General features: G+C 38.9%; 1 protein-coding gene across 3 annotated transcripts in view; it reads right to left on the reverse strand.

The window, feature by feature from the left end:
- Positions 1–8,909: 8,909 nt before the first annotated feature.
- Positions 8,910–20,098, reverse strand: part of LOC105228997 (GTP-binding protein Di-Ras2) — a 70,890-nt gene continuing 59,701 nt past the window's right edge. The window contains exons 5-7 of one of the 3 annotated variants that reach the window (XM_049453208.1): positions 11,619–11,687; positions 11,098–11,209; positions 8,910–10,983 (exon numbers count right to left, since the gene is read on the reverse strand). In XM_049453208.1, coding sequence (XP_049309165.1) covers positions 10,908–10,983; positions 11,098–11,209; positions 11,619–11,687 — 257 coding nt within the window. In that variant the 3' untranslated portion in view covers positions 8,910–10,907. Of the gene's footprint in view, positions 10,984–11,097; positions 11,210–11,612; positions 11,688–20,098 lie in introns of all 3 variants that reach the window. The other 2 variants (XM_049453207.1, XM_049453209.1) reach the window with 2 other exon arrangements.

Raw genomic sequence — 20,098 nt, forward strand, 5'->3', positions numbered from 1 at the left:
AGTTCAAAAGTGTGCAGTAACTGTAAAGTTCTACTTAGTTTATTTGAGAAGTTTTCTAAATTTTCTAGATTTTTTGTGAGATTGATTTATTTTATAAAATTGTAAAGAGTGTGCTTTTAATGTGAACTTTTTCTATTATGTATGTATGTATGTCCAAAAAAATAAAAAATGAAGTGTGCTTTTAATTTTTATACAAAAAAAGTACGTGTCACGTTGTTTGTCCGCGATGGACTCCTAAAATACTGAACCGATTTTAGTAAAATTTAGCACACTGTGTCCAGTTTGAATCGACTTAGAAGAGAGCATAGTAAAACAATTCATATATAAAAAAAATATCGTGAAAGCTCTATTAAATGGACACTCTATTAAGCGGACATCTCCATTAAGTTTATGAAGTATACTCTATCAAGGGAACAACTCTATTAAATGGATATAAAGGCTGGTAACCAAAATCATTTAATATGTCTACGCAAATCTTCATAAAAACATAGTGAAATCTACAGAAAACATTTTTATGCTTAACAATAAAAATTTCGACGAATTTGTAGGCGGTATTTAAATAGGATCGCTCGGAGGATGGAATCATGTGTAGAAGTTCACGCAAGTGAGGAAAGTTCTCTGAGTGCCATTCATTTGGAGAGCCCAGAAACGATTCTTTTAAACCTCAAGCAACCTCATCTGGGTAGTCAAATGATATCCGTTTTAAGGCGAACGATCCCTCTCCAGGGTTGTGCGCTGGGTTTGGGACCCTTCACGTAAAAAGCGCGCCAATGAAAAGGAAGCAACAGCCTCGGCGCCAAGCAGCGAAAAGGGAGAACGACTGAAGCGCTGTATAAACTCGGCCATAACCGCGTAAGCGTTGTCTATGCGAATAAAGAAGAAGAAGAAGACTTAAGATCGCTCCCTTCTCTACTCCGTAGGATCGTTCTCAACGGACCTAATATATTCCAAACCTATATCGTACAATATTTTAGCTGAAACCGACTTCAAGTAAAGTGAAGAGGTGGCTCTATACCTTATGATAGACCTACTACAGGAAGAACTCAAGATCCCTTTTAAACGGATCAAATTATTCAAGATTTCAGCCCCAACCGACTGTTGGCGAAATCGAAAAGTGAAGACACAATGCAGTTCAAATCCTATTCTATCAGATTGAGGAAGTGCTTCTATACATTACGGTCTCATATAGGTAGAGTGGCTCTCTGTCGGCGTACCTAATACTTTAGGAGACCTAACCACCTAATCCAAATACTAAATGGACTTAGATGCTTTAGAAGCTATCAGTTCCGTCACGACTTTAGTATTGTACGATGTATACAGAGTGCATAGAAAACTCTGAGCACTTATTTTTTTTTGTGGACTTTTTTCAATGTCCTCATTTTTCAAATGTAAGGGAAAAGTCAAAAACTTCAGTTGGCGGCAGTTTTTTAGTCGAAAATTTGATCAGAACGACACTTATGTGTCAGCTCTAAATATAACGAAACTGGGACATACATATATAGTATAATAGGTGTCAGTATGTCCGTATGATAAATGAGTCTTTTTCTCTCCCATGTAGCAATACTTAATCCGGTGGTTCCGTGGGACAGATATGAGTCGGGTGTAGGTTAGCTTTAGCGGACTAAAGTTCGGCATACGATGATGTTTTCCTCCTACTATAAAAGGGAGGCCTATTGTGAAACCATCGGGACTAAAATAACCTCTCTCTACTCTCTCCACTCTGAACCACCCCGTGCTTCAAAAGCTTTTCAGTACGAAACGAAAGTCAGAAATATGTATCGTCAAGAATCCCTCGACTATAAGATGCAATTTTATCCTATGAGAAACATTTGCATTAGCATAAAATATATTTTTAAGTCTGTTCTTCGTCTTCCTGATAGCTTCTGCAAAAGTCATTATGTGCTGTTCCCAGTTTGCTAGCATGTTTGCCAATTAGACAGTGACCTGTAAGATGACATTCGACTTCTTATGTCGTTGAATCATGGCTTCATCATATCACTCCGTAGTTCAATTGACAGTCACTTGAGTGGACTGCACACGATGAACTCGCTCCAAAGCGTGGAAAAACGCAATAGTCGGCAGGTAAGGTTTTGGCGCTTGCATTTTGGAATGCATATGGAATAAGTTGAAAAAGGAAGGGTTTGTAAGAGCAACTATTACATAACGTTATTGGACCGTTTGAAGTACGAAGTCGCTGAAAAATGGCCGCATTTGAAGAAAGAAAAAGTGCTGCTGTCACCAAGGCAATGTACCGTGTCACAGCCAGTGAAAACGATGCCAAAAATCCATGAATTAAGCTTCGGATTGCTTCCGCATCCATCGTATTCTCCGCGCTGTCTTTACTGCTTATACACCCCATAGCATATCTGAGTGAGTCAAACTTGATGTGGAACCAATGCACTGTGCACTCAGAGGCAGACATTTTATAATCCAAACAAATGAGGCCTTCAATTTCCGAAGAAGGTTACATAGAATTATGAGCTTAATTGCTTTTGGTCGAATCTCGATAACTCTAAGAAATAATTGAACTCAGCAGTCACTTGATAACAATTTCACCACGAAATGGATAAATACGAAAATTTTAATGACTTTCACTTAAGCTGGGACACACTGACATCATTTCCTCAGCAATTTCATTCCCATAAACATATTTATTGCGCCAAAATGTAGACTTCTACACTAGTTTGCCCTGCATATGTACAGTAGATTGTGTGTGAGGCAAAGCGATGTCGGAAGGTAAAAACAACAACACACAAACTCGGGAGCTTTGTGAGTGCTGTGAGCCGGTACGAACAATTCTCGAGCACAATTAAAAAGTTCAAAGCACACATACACACATGCATACATGTTTGCATGACAACCGAAAAACAGCAAAAACAACTGAACTTATTAACTGCCGTTAAGGCGACAACAAACGGTGTCTAAGGCCTGCGAGGCGCATCTATATTATCGTAGACACGTCAACATACGTATATAGTTGATATGCTTGTATGTATTTGTGCCGGTGGTAAGTGATACGAAAATTGGCAAGGCAACGGTGTAGTCATATCAGGAAGAATTTTAATAATCAAACTCTTGAAAAATGAGCGAGTGAACAGTGGCATTGCTTGAAGTTTCAGACAATTAAAAACAAATTTTCGCAAACATAAATGTGCGCAAGGATGCCATATAATTGCAATGTAGGTATGTGTGCTTATGTATGTGAATAATGCAAAGTTGATAAACTCATTCTGGATAAATGATGAAATCGTACCAAAAGTTGTAAATATCCTTGGAAAACTTGAAAACTAGTTGTTTTCAACTGTGAAACGAGTTCAGCACAGATGTAAGCGAAGTGGATGTTTATTAATGAAGGCATCAGAGTAGAGTGAGCTATAAATTTGCCACTGATGTTCGGTTAGGTTAGGTTATACTGGCCGGCTATCATGCCATATATGTTCCTTGGTAATACCAGATGCTGGTTCAGTTTAATTTGAGGTGAAGAATTCGTCACACAGGAGATCAACGTTTTGTGCGAACCTCAAGAGCAACTTGTAGTCTACGTTGGATACTTCGTCCTGTTCTTTGAACTCCGAAGCTCCTAGATACCTAAGTCGAGTTCTAGATAGTGCTGGACAAAGGCATAGGTGGTGTTCCAGCGACTATGATGCCAGTAGGTTGTGGCCGGTCTAGAGGCCAACAGCCCATCGTATAAGTAAGAAGCAAGCGAGTTTTCCAAAGTTAAGTACCCTGACGTTAAGTTGAACAATATCTTCTACAAATGGTAACGAGTAACGGTAAAGTATGTACGAATTTGCCTCAATATAACATATTTGAGTGTGCTAAGACTGAGTTTCTAGTTTCAATTTCCAAATGAGATCTTCGTGACTCCCAAGGGCCGAATACCAAGGACCGGCTGTGAAGTGCTCAGCATCCTACAGCAAAGGCTGGTTGGAAGTCCACGGGAATTTCGGAAAGTAAATAGAGGTCACATGAAAGGTGGCATCCTTTTCCCTTTGCTTTGGCTCCTGGTAGCGAAAGACCTTTTGAAAGAACTTGAGGTGCGAGCTGGTTGCCTTCGTGGACATTGTAACTTTTCTGGTTAAAGGAAACACCGCTAAACACATCTTACGATCTAACCCAAGAGTATCTAAATGTGATAATCAAATGGGCAGATAGGAATGGATTAGCCAGAAATCCAAATAAAACTGAACTAGATGATTCACAGGAGCTAAAAAATCCTTGATGTTACTCTCACCTCGTGGGAAAGCTTTATTTTTCAACCGGTGGACAGGATGAAGAACGAGGGGCTTACCTTGGATAGGAAGATCTTACGAGAGTGAGTAATGAAATGGTATATGTATGTTGGGTAACAGCCAATGGCACACTGAAATTCTACACCTCCTTAGATGCATCTTTACAGCAGCAACTACATCACGGAACCTGCTTTTGACCATTATTTCTCGGCTCAAAGTCCTGCGAGGGATGCAGGAAGATGGTATTTATCAAGGATTGGGCAAAGCAAAGCCGAGAAGAAGCCGAAAGCCGCCCTAAGAAGCCGAGTCCTCCACTGTAGCGTCTTTCAAACGTAGATGTCTTCCATCAAGGTAGCAGTAGATATGCTACTCCTAAGTACAGCTTTCTTTAGAGAGGTGTGTATTTACTTCGATACACGAGCGGCTATACTGGCTTTGAGCCTGACCTTGTTACCAAGAGCATCAAACCTTATCCATATTAGACTTGTATGGATGCCCGGACACAGTGGAATTGCTGGAAACTCCAACGCAAATGAGTTGGCTAGGGAAGGCAACCTTACTCTAATTATATCCGATTGGAAGTGAGTCCGTTTTCCGATGTCCTCTTGCTTCTATTGTTTGATCTATATACCAAGAGTGAGCTCGGCAAACACTAATTAACAAACAGAACTTCAACGACTGCAGGATTCTTGTGGCCAAGAGTGAATCGGAAGAGATCCTCAGAACTATTTCCTTCCAAATCTTGCCGCGATTGTAGGAGTTCGGACTGGACGCTGTCCACATGCGGTGTGCCCAAATATTTGCGGGATACTCTTTGCCAAAGCTGTATGGAGAAAGGCAAGGTGGAATAATCTTGCTATATTCTCCTCAATCGACCTGATTTTATCAGACGGAGATTGAAATATCACGAAAGACTTACCTGCGGCGAACTTAACGAAGTGTTTGGAACTGATATTAACCGCCGTTAAAATTTGAGGTAAGCTCAAAACGCTTTCTTTATCCATGAGAATCTGGTGATCCACTTTTAGAAGTTTATGGGTTATATAAAAAATTGACATCTGTCCAAGTGACACCCATCGATTAGGATCAACTTGACGTCACCTGACATACAGGAATCAGTCCCATAATCTTATCTATCCTTTTAGAAATCAATTTAACTCAATTTTCTGCTGCGGATACGTTGAGGATGGTGCAGAAAGCCTTTGGTGATGAGGCTATATCTAAAAAAAATGTTTACAAGAGGTATAGTGAGTTCCAAGCCGGCCGTGAACGTGTCGAAAACGAAGAGCGTCCAGGGCGACCATCAACCTCAACTGATGAAGCTCACGTTCAACAAATCAAAGATTTGGTGTTGAAAACCCGTGAATTAACAATTAGAGACCTTGCTGATGAAGTTGGCATATCGAAAGGCTCAGCCAATACCATTTTGAAGGATATTTTGGGCCTCAAGCGCGTCAAACCTCGACTGGTAGCGAAAACATGGAATTTTTTGGAAAAACAATCGTGATCATTTCGCCAAAAACTCAACCCATATCGTTCCGCAACCACCGTATTCACCTGATCTGGCGCCGTGCGACTTCTGGCTGTTCACCAAGCTCAAAAGACCGCTCCGGGGACACCGTTTTTATACGATAGAGGAGATTCAAGCCGCGGCGAAGACGGAACTGAAGGCCATCCCGGAAAGTGACTACAACCAGTGTTTCGAAGATTGGAAAATCCGTTGGCATAAGTGCATTGCATCGGGAGGGGATTACTTTGAAGGGGATGAAATTGATTTGGAAGAATAAATAAAGAATTTTCAAAATAAATACAATGTCACCGTAATTTTTGGGCAAAGTATGTGTTTATTTGTTCAAAATTCCGGCAAAAGCGCAGCGTTTCAACTAATAGCATTAAAATAACGGGTGATTTTTTTTGAGGTTAGGATTTTCATGCATTAGTATTTGACAGATCACGTGGGATTTCAGACATGGTGTCAAAGAGAAAGATGCTCAGTATGCTTTGACATTTCATCATGAATAGACTTACTAACGAGCAACGCTTGCAAATCATTGAATTTTATTACCAAAATCAGTGTTCGGTTCGAAATGTGTTTTATCGACAAATTTTGTTCAGCGATGAGGCTCATTTCTGGTTGAATGGCTACGTAAATAAGCAAAATTGCCGCATTTGGGGTGAAGAGCAACCAGAAGCCGTTCAAGAACTGCCCATGCATCTCGAAAAATGCACTGTTTGGTGTAGTTTGTACGCTGGTGGAATCATTGGACCGTATTTTTTCAAAGATGCTGTTGGACGCAACGTTACGGTGAATGGCGATCGCTATCGTTCGATGCTAACAAACTTTTTGTTGCCAAAAATGGAAGAACTGAACTTGGTTGACATGTGGTTTCAACAAGATGGCGCTACATGCCACACAGCTCGCGATTCTATGGCCATTTTGAGGGAAAACTTCGGACAACAATTCATCTCAAGAAATGGACCCGTAAGTTGGCCACCAAGATCATGCGATTTAACGCCTTTAGACTATTTTTTGTGGGGCTACGTCAAGTCTAAAGTCTACAGAAATAAGCCAGCAACTATTCCAGCTTTGGAAGACAACATTTCCGAAGAAATTCGGGCTATTCCGGCCGAAATGCTCGAAAAAGTTGCCCAAAATTGGACTTTCCGAATGGACCACCTAAGACGCAGCCGCGGTCAACATTTAAATGAAATTATCTTCAAAAAGTAAATGTCATGAACCAATCTAACGTTTCAAATAAAGAACCGATGAGATTTTGCAAATTTTATGCGTTTTTTTTTTTTAAAAAAGTTATCAAGCTCTTAAAAAATCACCCTTTACAACCGAAAAAATATTTGTGTGTTTGTGTATAGGTGAAAATACCATGCAGTTGTCATGCATAATTAAAAATCCATTGAGCTCTTAGGCTTCATAAATTCTGATAAAATAAATAATGCATTGCGAAGAATTGCAAGGCAATGTGCAAATAGGCTTAAAGCTCGCGCAAAGCTTTTGCCATGCAAATTCGGCATTTGAGCGGTGTTTTGGAAATTCAAATTTCTAATGTTTTATGCAGTTGTTGATTGAGGATTTGCATACTAACATATTCCGCAGCTGTGGCCGTGGAATTATAAAATTATTTTGTGGTCAGCAATAATTTTTTGAAAATCATGATATGTAACCATGGAAAAAATATCGCTTATTTATTCCTGAATATTCATTTTGTCCTCAGATGTATTGTTGGCACTTCTGTCAGTATTGTTTCCAATCTACCACATTTAGGTTGTAATATATTCTTAAAAACTCTAATCCTAGACTCTAATCTAAATTTCTTTCCGGCAAATTTTGGTGCCGTGAGTGACGATATGACAAGGCGAAATGTTCCATCATGTCATTTTATTAATGGCGAAGCGTTATCAAGGAAAATGGAGCGCAGGAATGCTAGCATATTTTTGTGGGAAAATTCAAAAGATCTCCTAGAAGCTAAGTTCTCACGAAAATCCTAAGTATTTTTTTTATATTCAACAATAATTACTATAAATGAAGCTGATGTTTGTACTTTTGAAGAAAATGTGTGTTTTGAGCTCATAAGATATGCCAATACCCAATCCTGGGTAACGCTAAATGACCTGCGGCCTTCATGTCTTTTCAACTCCTGGACGACTTTTGTTTTAGAACTGGATTATGAGTAGGATTAGGTCTATAGGATTTTGATAGAAACTTGGGCTAGTGGTTGCGGTATTCGGACACTGAGTATGGCAGCGAGACCCTCATCAGAAATGGCCGAAATGAAAAACCCTACAAGGTCGCAGAAGTACTAACTAGAAAGCTAAAGGCAGACAGCTGCTTGTCTGCCAAGATCGTGGAATGCTGCGGTGATAAGCATGCTGGTCAAGTATCTGACCCAAGTGAATCGAAGTATTCAGTTCAGATATCAGGACCATCAGCCTGTTCTCCTTCTTACTAAAAACTCTGGAGGGACTGATGCACTAGTACATACGGCGTCGCATTCCGAGGTGCCATTTATGAGGAGCGCAACATGCTTATTGTAAAGGTAGGTCAATCTATACTGCTCAGCATATTATCGTGGTATGGCTTGACGAAGCCATTAGGGTTGAAGTATTCGCTGTTGGGACCTTCCTCTATATTGAGAAAGCTTTCAGTAACGTCCTGCCGGAAACATTTGTAACTGTTCTGAAAGGTTTTTGGGTTCAATGAAATCTCAAACACCTCATTTTCAGTCTTCTGTGCGACAGAGTAATTGAAACGCAATGGGGCAACGCACGTGCTCCCCACAAGATCGAGTTCTCTTTCCTCTTATATGAATCCTGGTCGTTGATCACCTGCTTAAGTATCGTGACTGTCCAGGCAAACGATGTAGTCATTGTGGTCAAAGGAAACTAGTTGAGGCAAGGATATATCAGCTTCAACCCAACTAAAACGGAATTGTTTTTATGTACTAGAATTTAGAAGATCCCGGTGGTACTGCTGTCGCAAATGTGAGGCATCCGTCTGCAATCGGCGGATACAGTGAAATATCTAGGGCTCATCCTGGGTAGCAAAAAAGGCATTGGTGCCTCATACTGTTGTAGAGGAGCCATTATCAAAAAGAATGATCTTTCATCGAAAGTGGTACTTGGGCTCTTAATACCATATTCAAGCCCACTATGTTCTGTGGTGGAGGGTTATAGCAAAGATCACACTTGTAAAGAAACTCGAAACAGAAACAGAAATAAAAGGCAAAATACGAGGTGTGACAATTAAGTAATGAGACTGATTCCATAAAAACCGTATATTTGAAATTTATTCTACAATTCTGCCATCTCCTTCAAAGTAGTCCCCTTGGCTAGCTATACAGCGATTCCAGCGTGTTTTCCACGCTTCGTAACATTTCTGGAACGCTTCGACTGGGATGTCCGCGAGTACCCTCGTCACGGCGGCCTGGATGTCCGTAATTGACTCAAAATGGGTTCCTTTCACCACCGATTTTGTTTTAGGAAACAAAAAAAAGTCACAGGGTGACATGTCGGGCGAATAAGGCGGCTGTTGCAACACGGCGATCCCTTTAGAGGCCAAATACTGGGACACGCTGAGGGCGGTGTGGCACGGCGCGTTGTCGTGATGAAGGATCCAGTTACGAGCGATGTCTGGGCGCACCCTGTTGACTCGTTTTCGCAATCTTTCGAGTACTTGGCAATAGTAGACTTGATTCACAGTTTTCCCCGGTGGAACGAATTCTTTGTGGACGATTCCACGGCTATCAAAAAAGGCAATAATCATCGTTTTCACCTTCGACTTGCTCATGCGAGCTTTTTTCGGGCGGGGGGCGCGCGGAGACAACCATTGTGAGTTTTGGCACGACTAAGAGCACTATCACCATACACTCTTACAATTTTAGCGTACGTTTCCGAAGCTGTTTCGCCCAATCTGGCGCAAAATTTTATCGTGACGCGTTGCTCTTGATTTCGTTTTTCCATTTTCGTGACGAGCACTACAAACACACGTCTACTCAACTTGACGCAGCAGGCGAACTAAACAATCTACAGCGATGGTACATATATCAATGGAGAGGGGAGGGATGCCGGAACACGAGAAAGGGAATTTCAAGGCCACAGGTTTACCACAAGCGCGGCAATAAAATCAGTCTCATTACTTAATTGTCAAACCTCGTAAATTATATAAAAATGTACAAATTAGTGTTAATGCTTGTATAACAAATTGAATAAAAACATTAAATTGTTGAAAAAATTTAATAAATGCAATGCAGTTGTACTTTTTAAATGAAAAATATGACTGTTTCACAATATGGTATGCAAACACAACGTCTATACTTTATAGAAGAAAAAAATTTAACTTTTTTTACCTAAAACTAATTACATAAACTTTGTTTTGTTGTTGCAAGTCAATTATTGTTAGTTTAACCGCATGTGTTTGTAATTATGTTTTAATACTTATAAAAAAATTACGCTTATCATTTTAATTATTATTTGTTAAATTTGAATAACAACTAGTGCGTCATTAAACTACAATATGTTATATATAAATTTTTTAGTAAAAGTTGAAAATATTTGTTTACATATTCTTTTAATTTTTTCAAACCGTTAATCTGTCGCTTTTTAACCGCAATAACTGCCTGCCTATACATACACACCTACGTCAGTATGTTTGTATATGTGCAAACAAACATATGTAGCAACACACACACACACGCATTTATGTTCATATCGAAAAAACCATAGCTATTTGCTGTCTAATCAACGACACTTGTTTTGTTTTTGTTATTTTTATATATTTTATAAGTAGAATAGTTCGAATTAAGCGTTCATATCAAAATGTGTAATTTTTTCTGCGTCATCATTCACGCGAACATTGCGGTGAATTCGCTTTGACGACTGTTAATTAAAATTGTACATATTCACAGAGTACACACACACACACGTGTCTATGCCTACTTACTTGCACACAAACACCAGCACGCACACATACACACACTTGCCCATGCCCATGTCGAACACTGGAACTTTGAGTTTCCGCTTGTCTTTGCTTTTTTTGCTGCTTATTGTTGCTAGTTTTTGTTGCTGTTGCTGTCCGTTTGCTTCTGTGATTTATTATTTATTATATAATTATATATATTTTCGCCTAATCAACCTTTCACACCTCCTCCTTCCGCTGCTTTATTGCAAATTACAGTCATCGGACGCGTTGTTGATTTGCTGTTTGGTTTTGCGTGATGCACGGCGTATGAGTGACCTGCAATTTGGAGCATATTCTTTATTAGCCTTTCATCAGTAACACACCCACCAAAGCAACGAGAGTGGGGGTGGTAAATATAGAGCAAAACGAATAATAGGTATGCATACTGACCTAGATCTGGGCTTTAGCTTGGCATCGCCGCTGCTGGTGGCTGGATCAACAGCTTCGACCAAGCTGGACTTTTTATCACCGGAAACGGAAGGACTGGCATTGCGATTCTTGTCTACGGAAGAAAATATATAAGCATTAAGTTAATATATAAAATACATACTTAATAAAAATGTACAGCAATAATGCAAAAAATTACAGTTTTCCGGAGCGGAAATAATTGAAATATTACACAGGAAGTCTCCTCACGAGTCGGGTGGAGATTACATAATTTGAGAATTATAGTTCTAAGTCGGAGGAGTATTAGAAGGCAGCAAAGAGTAGAAGATATACGAGGTAAATTGCAGGTTTCTGATTTCTATCATTCAACAATTTTAGGTTATGACACATATACTCGGGTACGCAGAGGTTCAAACACATATATTAGTTATGTTTGTATACACAACAACAACGAGTAGGCTTTGGTGTTCTATTGGGATTAGCAGGTTGTAGGAAACATCAATAGAATACTGTACTACCTGTACCAAGATTTTGTTTTGGCCATATTCCGCTGCCATTTGTTGGACCCACACCTTTTCGCACACTTTGCCGATCTAAAATTATTTAAATATTGTTAAAATAAAATTGTCATGTAAGTACTTAAAAGGATTGTATTTTTTTATAAAAAAAATATTTATATTTTTGTGTGATAATAATTCACAAGCCATTGTTGAGACGTCTTTACATTCTAAAACAGTCATACTATAGAGTTTTCTGTGGGCAGAGAGGAATGTTTTTTCAAAAATGCCTGAAATGTAGGATGGTGATGTAGACAACCATTGATTCCCACAAGATATCGCTACATACTCTATAGCTAATGAAACAAACAATTTTTTTAAGAAAACTTTTGGGAACGCATTATTTAGCGTCGTTAGCCAATAACGTTCGATTTAACACCGCTGGACTATTTTTTATGGGGTTATGTGAATTCGCCTGTCTAAGCAGTTAAGTCAGAAGCGATTGACATTTTGGAAGATAATACTCAGTGCGTCACTGCTGACATACGACTCTAATTGCTACAAAAAGTGTTTGAAGGTATTGCGCCTGAAGTTTATTTGAACCATCCACGGCGGTCACTTCTTTATGATAAAGCTTAAGTGTTGACCATAACATTACACTATAATGGATTTATTTGTTCTTGAAAACCACATGTCGAAAAAAAAATCACTTATTTCATTTGAATTTGAGGTCTTTTGGTTAATAAACAAATGACAATGGTAGCCGCTCGTTCGTTAGCTAGAAACGCCCTCTACCGAATCCACGATCCAAAGTACAGTCGCGGGGGAAGAAAATCAGTCCTATTACGTTCCGTTCAAACCCTGTATCTCTGCATTAGCATTCAATAACATTTCCTGCTGAAATTTTGAACAAATGTTAAGAAAATTCAAATCAAAAGAGATACAATCTCCATTTTCTCATGCGTTAAATGTCAAAGTCCTAAATTATGCTAAGCTTCCTAAATTGTCTTTAAAGTACAAAGCTATTTGACAATTTAATTGTGCATTTAAACTGCCATTTGTCTTGTGAAAATCCACAGGCATCAAAAAGAAATTGGATTTCCAAAATGACTGAATAACTAACGGAGCAAAGAATGTGGAGAAAAGGTTATGCTCATGCAAATATCAGAGGCTAGCAGGAATCAATAGATGTATGTGTAGTCAAAACCAGGACAAAGCAAAAATCACACACACATACACACGCATATTATTGTATAATGTGTGCTGGAAATGCAATTCTGTTATGCAAAATGACTGAAAATAGGCACAGAATTAGTTCGTGGCAATAAAAACTTTTGTCATGTACTTCTGCACGACGGAGCGAGATTATCAGCCAACAGCAACAATAGCGAGAGCTATTAACACAGTTCAGTAGCTATTAATATCAGTGGGCCAATAAAACCTCAGAACTGCAATTGAATGCAGCGAAGAAGAAGAAGGAAAAGAGAAAAAGTTTTGAAACAATGCAAAAATTGGCCGAGATGCAGCAGTGCAATAAAATGGGAGCAAAGAAGTATGTGGCGGCAAAGTACGACAACGTACGAAGTACAGAAGTGAACCAAGAGTGCTGACATTGCTGAGAGAACTAAAAGGACTGCGACGGCTGACCGGTCAGAGCGTAAGCGAGTCTCTAGCGAACTGAATACCAATGAGTGCCAAGTTCAAGTGCAATTATGGTCAGACATAATTGTTCGATATTGCCGTTATGTCTATCCGCTTGAAATTTCATACGTTTCATGCGTATATTATAGCTCGGATAACTCGTGTATTTGACATTAAAATTGCTGTTGCTTAGAAATGCGAGCAATTGCCTTATTGATATTTATATTTATTAAAGAATTTATAGGAAAATGTGAGTCTGCACATAAATATGCGCACATTCATGCTTAAATTGTTGCTTTTGTTAAAATTTGTAACTTAAAATATCAAATTTTGTTTCCGTCAACAATTTGCGAAAACCATTAAAATTTGTTTTCATTCAGCAAGCTTGTAATTGCTTGAAGTTGTGTATTCCGAAATGACGGCAAAGCAGAACGTATAATTCAAACCAAAAACCAATTCGCCCAACCGATGAACTTTTCGCTTCAATTGACAAATAGCTGAAAATATTTCGAGTTTATAAACTCATATGCGGACAATCATTGTGCAATTTCATATTGTTTTTGGCATTTTAATGTATGGTAATGCCAACATACCCTGTAGGAAAAGCTTTGATTACACCCAGCAAGAAAAAAAAAAACATTTTTATAGTATATTTTTTTCTCTTTCAAATAAGAACAAAATAACTTTTAGATATCTTTAGTATGATTTTAGTTGAATAAGTCTAAGTTTTCTTTCAATTGTGCCTTGAACTCGTCAGATGTTGTCATCGTCCATGCCTCTGTAATATATAGCAGGACGAAAATAATGAGCGACGAAAATAATGAACGTCCTGCTATATATTACAGAACTTATAGAGTTTTGTTTTTATTCATCGAGAGAGGACTTTATTTCTCAGTTGCCTAGTCAGTCCGAAGTAGCCCCTATGGAGACCAATTCCTTGAGAACAGCGACCGAAAACTTGATAAAGAGCATATGTAAAGCTCTTAAGCTAAACTTTAGCGGCTTTTATATATCCATTTTGAAACGAATTTGAATAGAATCTGACTACTGCCTTAAAGAATGCCTCAAAAGGTATAATTTATCAGCTCAGAACCGTCTCTACATAATTGCTCGCTATCCCTACAAGGCACGCGAATATTTATTTAAGTATCGTATATTCCATGTACATGTGTACCATATAGATGTATTGAAGCAAAATTATTGAAAATATTTTCATTTCAATTATTATGTATTTGGGTGGAATGTGTTTGTATCGAACATTTGTGTTACAAAACCACTTGTACGAGTATTTGGTAAAATCGCCAAAGCATTAATTTCAACAAGTTAGAGAAATTAGTGAATGTCGACGGAATTTTGGACGCCGCATGTGGCAATTTTGTTGAAATCTATCAAATCAAAGTATGATAAATCATGGAGAAGAACAATAACAACAAATTTTAATACTGTACAGAAACAAAAAAAAATACAAAAATAAATCCATTGTTATTGGGATAAATTGAAGGTTTTATTTAACAAAGTTATAGTAATTCGATTTAGGAGAAATATACAACGGTTTGTCAATAACTTGTTGTCATTTTGAAAGTAATTTCTAAATGATAAGCTCATAGAAATCGAGTAATCTATTGCCAAAAAACTTGGACAGTCGTTTTTCACAAGCCACTTTTGAAGCAAATTTCGCACCAGCCGGATTATTCAACACAGACATGAACAGGTATACGTAGTAATTACTTCGTAGCAGGTCTGAACAATAAGCTGAATGCATTGAAACCTCCCAACTCAGCTCTGGGGGCTTTAAGCGATTTCTACCTTGTCTAATCTACTTGTTGACTCGCCGCGATTCAGCCCTTACTGTTTTCTCATGACGTTGTCGTAAATGGCCACCGTTTTAACCCCAGAAAATATCCGTTTCAAAATGTATCGCATTTCTTTCGATTGAACAAGGTGTGTTAAGTATGAGGCATCCTGTTATATTTACAGGTGCAGTCTTCTGACATGTCTGCAGCTTCCTCGTCTGCGTTTCACTGCAACCAGGCGACCGGCATAGTTAACGACCGGCCAGCCGATTGCCTTGTATGTTGCCAAAAACGTTTCTATGACTTCTTCCCATGTGCTGCCGGCTAGCAACATTAGGATTTTGTTGCGGCTCTGCGCAATAATCGCGGTCGTATGAGGAGTAAAGGAGCACAGGCTATTGAAAGACACCCCTAAAATCTTAGGGTTTTTGACATTCGGCATCTTAACGCCATCAACAGCAATGTGTACTCCTTTGTCCTTTGTCCAGTTTGTGACTTTGCTCGCTGTGGATTTTGTGGGAGAGTGTTAGGTGCCGTGCAGCGAGGAAATCAACGCTACGAAGATCACGACCTCTCGCAGCGCGGTTATTGGTTAAGGCCATAAACAGCTAAGTGCTGTGGTGATGCTGTACACTTCTCAGAAGCCATACTGGTGGTTTGCTGATCTTAGGTGGTGCATGAAGGTCGGGAATAGCAAGGCCTGAAGTGTCTTCACTACTGGCGAGAGGAGAGCTATCAGACGATAGGACTCCCCTCTGTTGTTGCCTAGTGCCAGTTATGATGGATATAGTTACCTTTGGAGTTAGAAAATTTTAAGAAAAATACGTCGCAGACAGGACAGATTTTGAAATAACAAATCGGCCTAAACTATTTAAATGAAATTTAAAATATTAATTTATATCAAAAGTGCGCACGAAAGCTTAAAAAGTAACAAGAAAAACTACAAACGATAAAAGTGATAATTTAAAATGAATATTATGTTGTGATCGAAGGCGAAGAAGTGGAAAATACAAAAAATGTCACAAAGGGATGCAATAAACAAAATCATGCGTCAAAAACTTACACGCTCCCAATGAGGACAATTTGTAATAAAGATGTAGACGAACACTGCACTGCTTATACCAGGGTGCGGCTAAAACGATAATGTTTGTTTACGGCCTCGTACTCTGAAAATCTGGTAGATAGACAGCCCTTAAAAAGGGCTCTCCAAATATGAGTAACAGGAAGGTCCTCCGCCCAACTGTTTTGTACAAAATTTAATATAAAACCGTTAAACTTTCCTGTTACAATTAAGAGCTTAACCGATTTCTCAGAGTGCCAAGCGAAACAAATTTTTTGGATCGACCCTAATATGTAGGGTGGGCCATGTAAAATTTTAAATTTCGAAGATAGGGCGTAAAAGATTGAGTGTAGCGTTTGCTGTATGCCACGAAGCGCCGTCCTGCTGGAACCAAATGTTGTCCAAGTCTTCCTCTTCAATTTGCTTGAAGAAAAATTCGGTGAACATTGTGCGATATCGCTCACCATTGATGGTTACGGTTCCTTCTTCATTTTTGAAGAAAAATCGGTCGATGATTCCACCAGACCAAAATCCTCGCCATACAGTGATTCGTGCTGGGTGCATTGGCTTCTCGACGATTACGTGCGGGTTTTCTGTGCCCAAAATGCGACAATTCTGCTTGTTAACGTAACCATCGAGGTGGAAATGAGCCTCGTCCGAAAAGATAATTTTTCGGTAAAATTGACCATCCTCGGTCAAACGATCTTCTGCCCAATCTGCGAACTGTAGAATAGTGAATAGCGACCCATTTCGTAAATTTTAGACTTTTTACTGAATATCTGTCACTTTCCGAATGGTATTTGACGTTTCCATTGTCGAAATATAGATGATTCAAATTTAAAACGTTAGATAGCCCACCCGTTACATACATATATGTATGATATGTATAATATGCATATATCTGGTGGAAGCAAGTGGTTCCCATACACAAGTTGCTGCAAATTTTTATTGATTTCTCCATGTTCAACGAGGCGGCATTGAAAAGTGCCAAGCAAAACCGCTAATATTCGCACTCACTCTATCATTTGAATGTTTTATTGCCCTGGATAGCAGGCGCTTTCGTAGTGGCACTGGCAACAGCTGCCTGATAATGTATTACTTTTGTGAGTCGATTTGAGTCTTTTATGGACAAAATATTGGAGTGTGGAGCCACTCACACAGTCTCATGCAAATAAGCAATTTAGAGGCAATATGCTTGAATGGGAGTTTGCAAGTTTAGGGATGAGGGAACATGATGCGGATGTACATATATAGGCATACACTGGGGCGTCCGTTATTGCCGAAGTTTATTGTTTTTTTAAACCCCCTCTGAAGTCTTTTTTCGGTATAAGTCGTGCCTAAATTATTTTCCTTTTCTTTGTATTTATGTAACATGGAGTTTTTTTGATATTTGCTTTAAGCAAGTAAATCTACAACCTTGAAAAAGTATTACAAAACTTTTCGCTCTATAAAAAACGTCGGATTTTTTTTTTTCCAAAAAACATTACTTAGAAAGTTAGAAGCAGTTAAAGTTATATCTGAAATTACCCCAGCATTCATACAAGTGATTCATGCATTTTGTGTTGCTCATACGACATGGTGCACTTTATGAATATAGTACACTGATGCATAACGTTAACTGCGTTTAACTTTTAAAATAGTGCTTAAACACACATTCTTATTTGTGAATGAATTAAAGCGAAAACCATACCAAATCAGCCTCCATCGATTTTGTCCATTTTAGCCAATATCACAACTATTAACATGCCCCTCATGCTCTGCTCACATAAAATATATATATATTGAGTAATATCAGCCGGATGTTCGAAAATTCTGATATTAATTATAAAGGTGCTAGTTCAAGGTTCTTCCCAATACACTTATTTTGGAATAGAATTGCCACTTTGCGAAAAAATCTGGCAAAATCTATTACTATCTATTAAAAAATTTCATAAAAAGATTAGACCTTCATTTACTTTATGGTGCCGAAGATACACCCATACACCCTCCTTAAATTGCGGTTAATCCTTTTTTCAAAAGAGCATCAAAACGCAGAAAGCTTTGACGTTCTTTCTTCCAACTAATAGATATTTTATGATATTATCACCATAAGCAGTTTCCCTTTTCTTTTGAGCACCACTTTCCGCATACTTGTTTCTTTTCAATTCTTCAGGAAAATTACTCGGTTTTTCTAGACAGTGAAAAGTTACTTGACTGACTGCTTGACTGAAATCTTACGGTGCATGTGACGCCTTTTTCATTCATAATCATAAACACACATGTGTATACATTATATACACAAACCAAAAAAAGGCGCGTTTTGGCATGTGCGCTTATCGTATGAAAAGCCTGTGTATGCAAACACGTGCCGCAACCGGGTCCCACAAAATTTAAAAGAGTTTTCAACATAGCAAACACACTCTACACAATGGGACATACTAGTATATGTACATATGTGTATCTAGTATATGTGGTTTTTATGCTTTTACAATGTACCTTCCTCTTTCGACACGTTTTTTGAATCAGGACTGTCTGTGCGAGTGTGCTTGTGTGCGTTATTAGGTTTTCAACTTAAATTCTGATTTAGTCATCCGCGAACGCATTTAAGCTCAGAGCAGACTGGGGCGGAATTTTTTATTTGTATGTTTTTGGTGGCGTTGGCGTGTAAAACACGCAAAATTCAGCACCATATAACCCGTGTTCGTGTTCGTTCATTGTAAAGTTTTTTTTTTTTGGAATTTTTAAAATTAACTCACGTGTGCTTTGGCGATCGCACGATTGCGTTTATCACTTTGGTTTTCTATTACACAAATTCAAAATGAATTTAAGTTCGACTTTAAGAAATATAATAATATTAGGTTGCCAAATATCTCCCTTACGCTTTTTTGTCTTTATTCAATGCTCTATAAAAAGTGTTACAATGATCGGATTTAGTTCAAATATGCGGTATTTCGTTCGATAATCTGTTTCCATCTAGACGGAATTTTCATAATACCCCCTCGTAGAAGCCCCCCTCCTTATTTGCGAACAACTCGCACACGCCTCTTTTGAGTTCAACTTTACACTACAAGGCATGGACAGGAACAGATGATAATCGCTTGGCGCTATGTCCGGGCTATATGGTGAATGCGATAAAGCCTCCCATCCGAGCTCCCGTAGCTTTTAACGAGTCATCAACGAAGGTTGTGATCTGGTGTTGTCCTGGTGGAACATTACACCCTTCCTGTTGGCCAATTCTGGATGCTTCTGGTGGAACGCCTGCTTTAAGCGGTCCAGTTGTGCGTACTAGATGGTGGAATTAAGCGTCTGGCCATATGGGAGCAGCGCATAGTGGATGATTCTCTTCAAATCCTACCAAACACACAGCAAAATCAATCCCGGCTTGGCCACTGTTTGGGACGATTCACCAGCCATCGACCACGATCGTTTTTGCTTGATATTGTCGTATGTGATCCATTTTTCGTCGAAAGTCACCATTCGCTTCAAAAATGGGTCGAGTTCGTTTAGTTTCAGAAGCATATAGCAGGCGTTGATTCGGTCCAGAAGTGTTTTTTGCGTCAAATCATGCGGCACCCAAACATCACGCTTTTGGTGTATCCAGCCTTCAGCAGATGGTTTAAAATGGTTTGGTGACTAACTTCCATCTTCTGAACGATGTCACGAGATGCCACATGCCGGTCTAACTCGATGTTTTCCATGATTTGGTCGATATTCGTCGTCACAGGTCTGGTCGGCTGGCTTATCCATGGTCTCGTTTTCACCCGCTCTGAATCGTCGAAACCGTTCCTCTGCAGTTCGAAGTGATAGAGTACCATCCCCCAAAACACCATTAATCTTACAGAAAGGATTAATTTGCCTTTGCCTTTAACGAAGGAAAACTTTAAAATCGCGCGAGTTTCGGCGTTAGTGAACTCTTTGTTTACACGTCTATAACTGTTGAACGCAATATCCAAACTAATCATGCATAGCGTTGTTTTGTAGGCTATGTCGAGACCTTTCAAAGATGTATATTATAGTATTGCCAGACACGAGCT

The sequence above is a fragment of the Bactrocera dorsalis genome, chromosome 3 (assembly GCF_023373825.1).
Source record: "Bactrocera dorsalis isolate Fly_Bdor chromosome 3, ASM2337382v1, whole genome shotgun sequence".
NCBI lineage: Eukaryota > Metazoa > Arthropoda > Insecta > Diptera > Tephritidae > Bactrocera > Bactrocera dorsalis.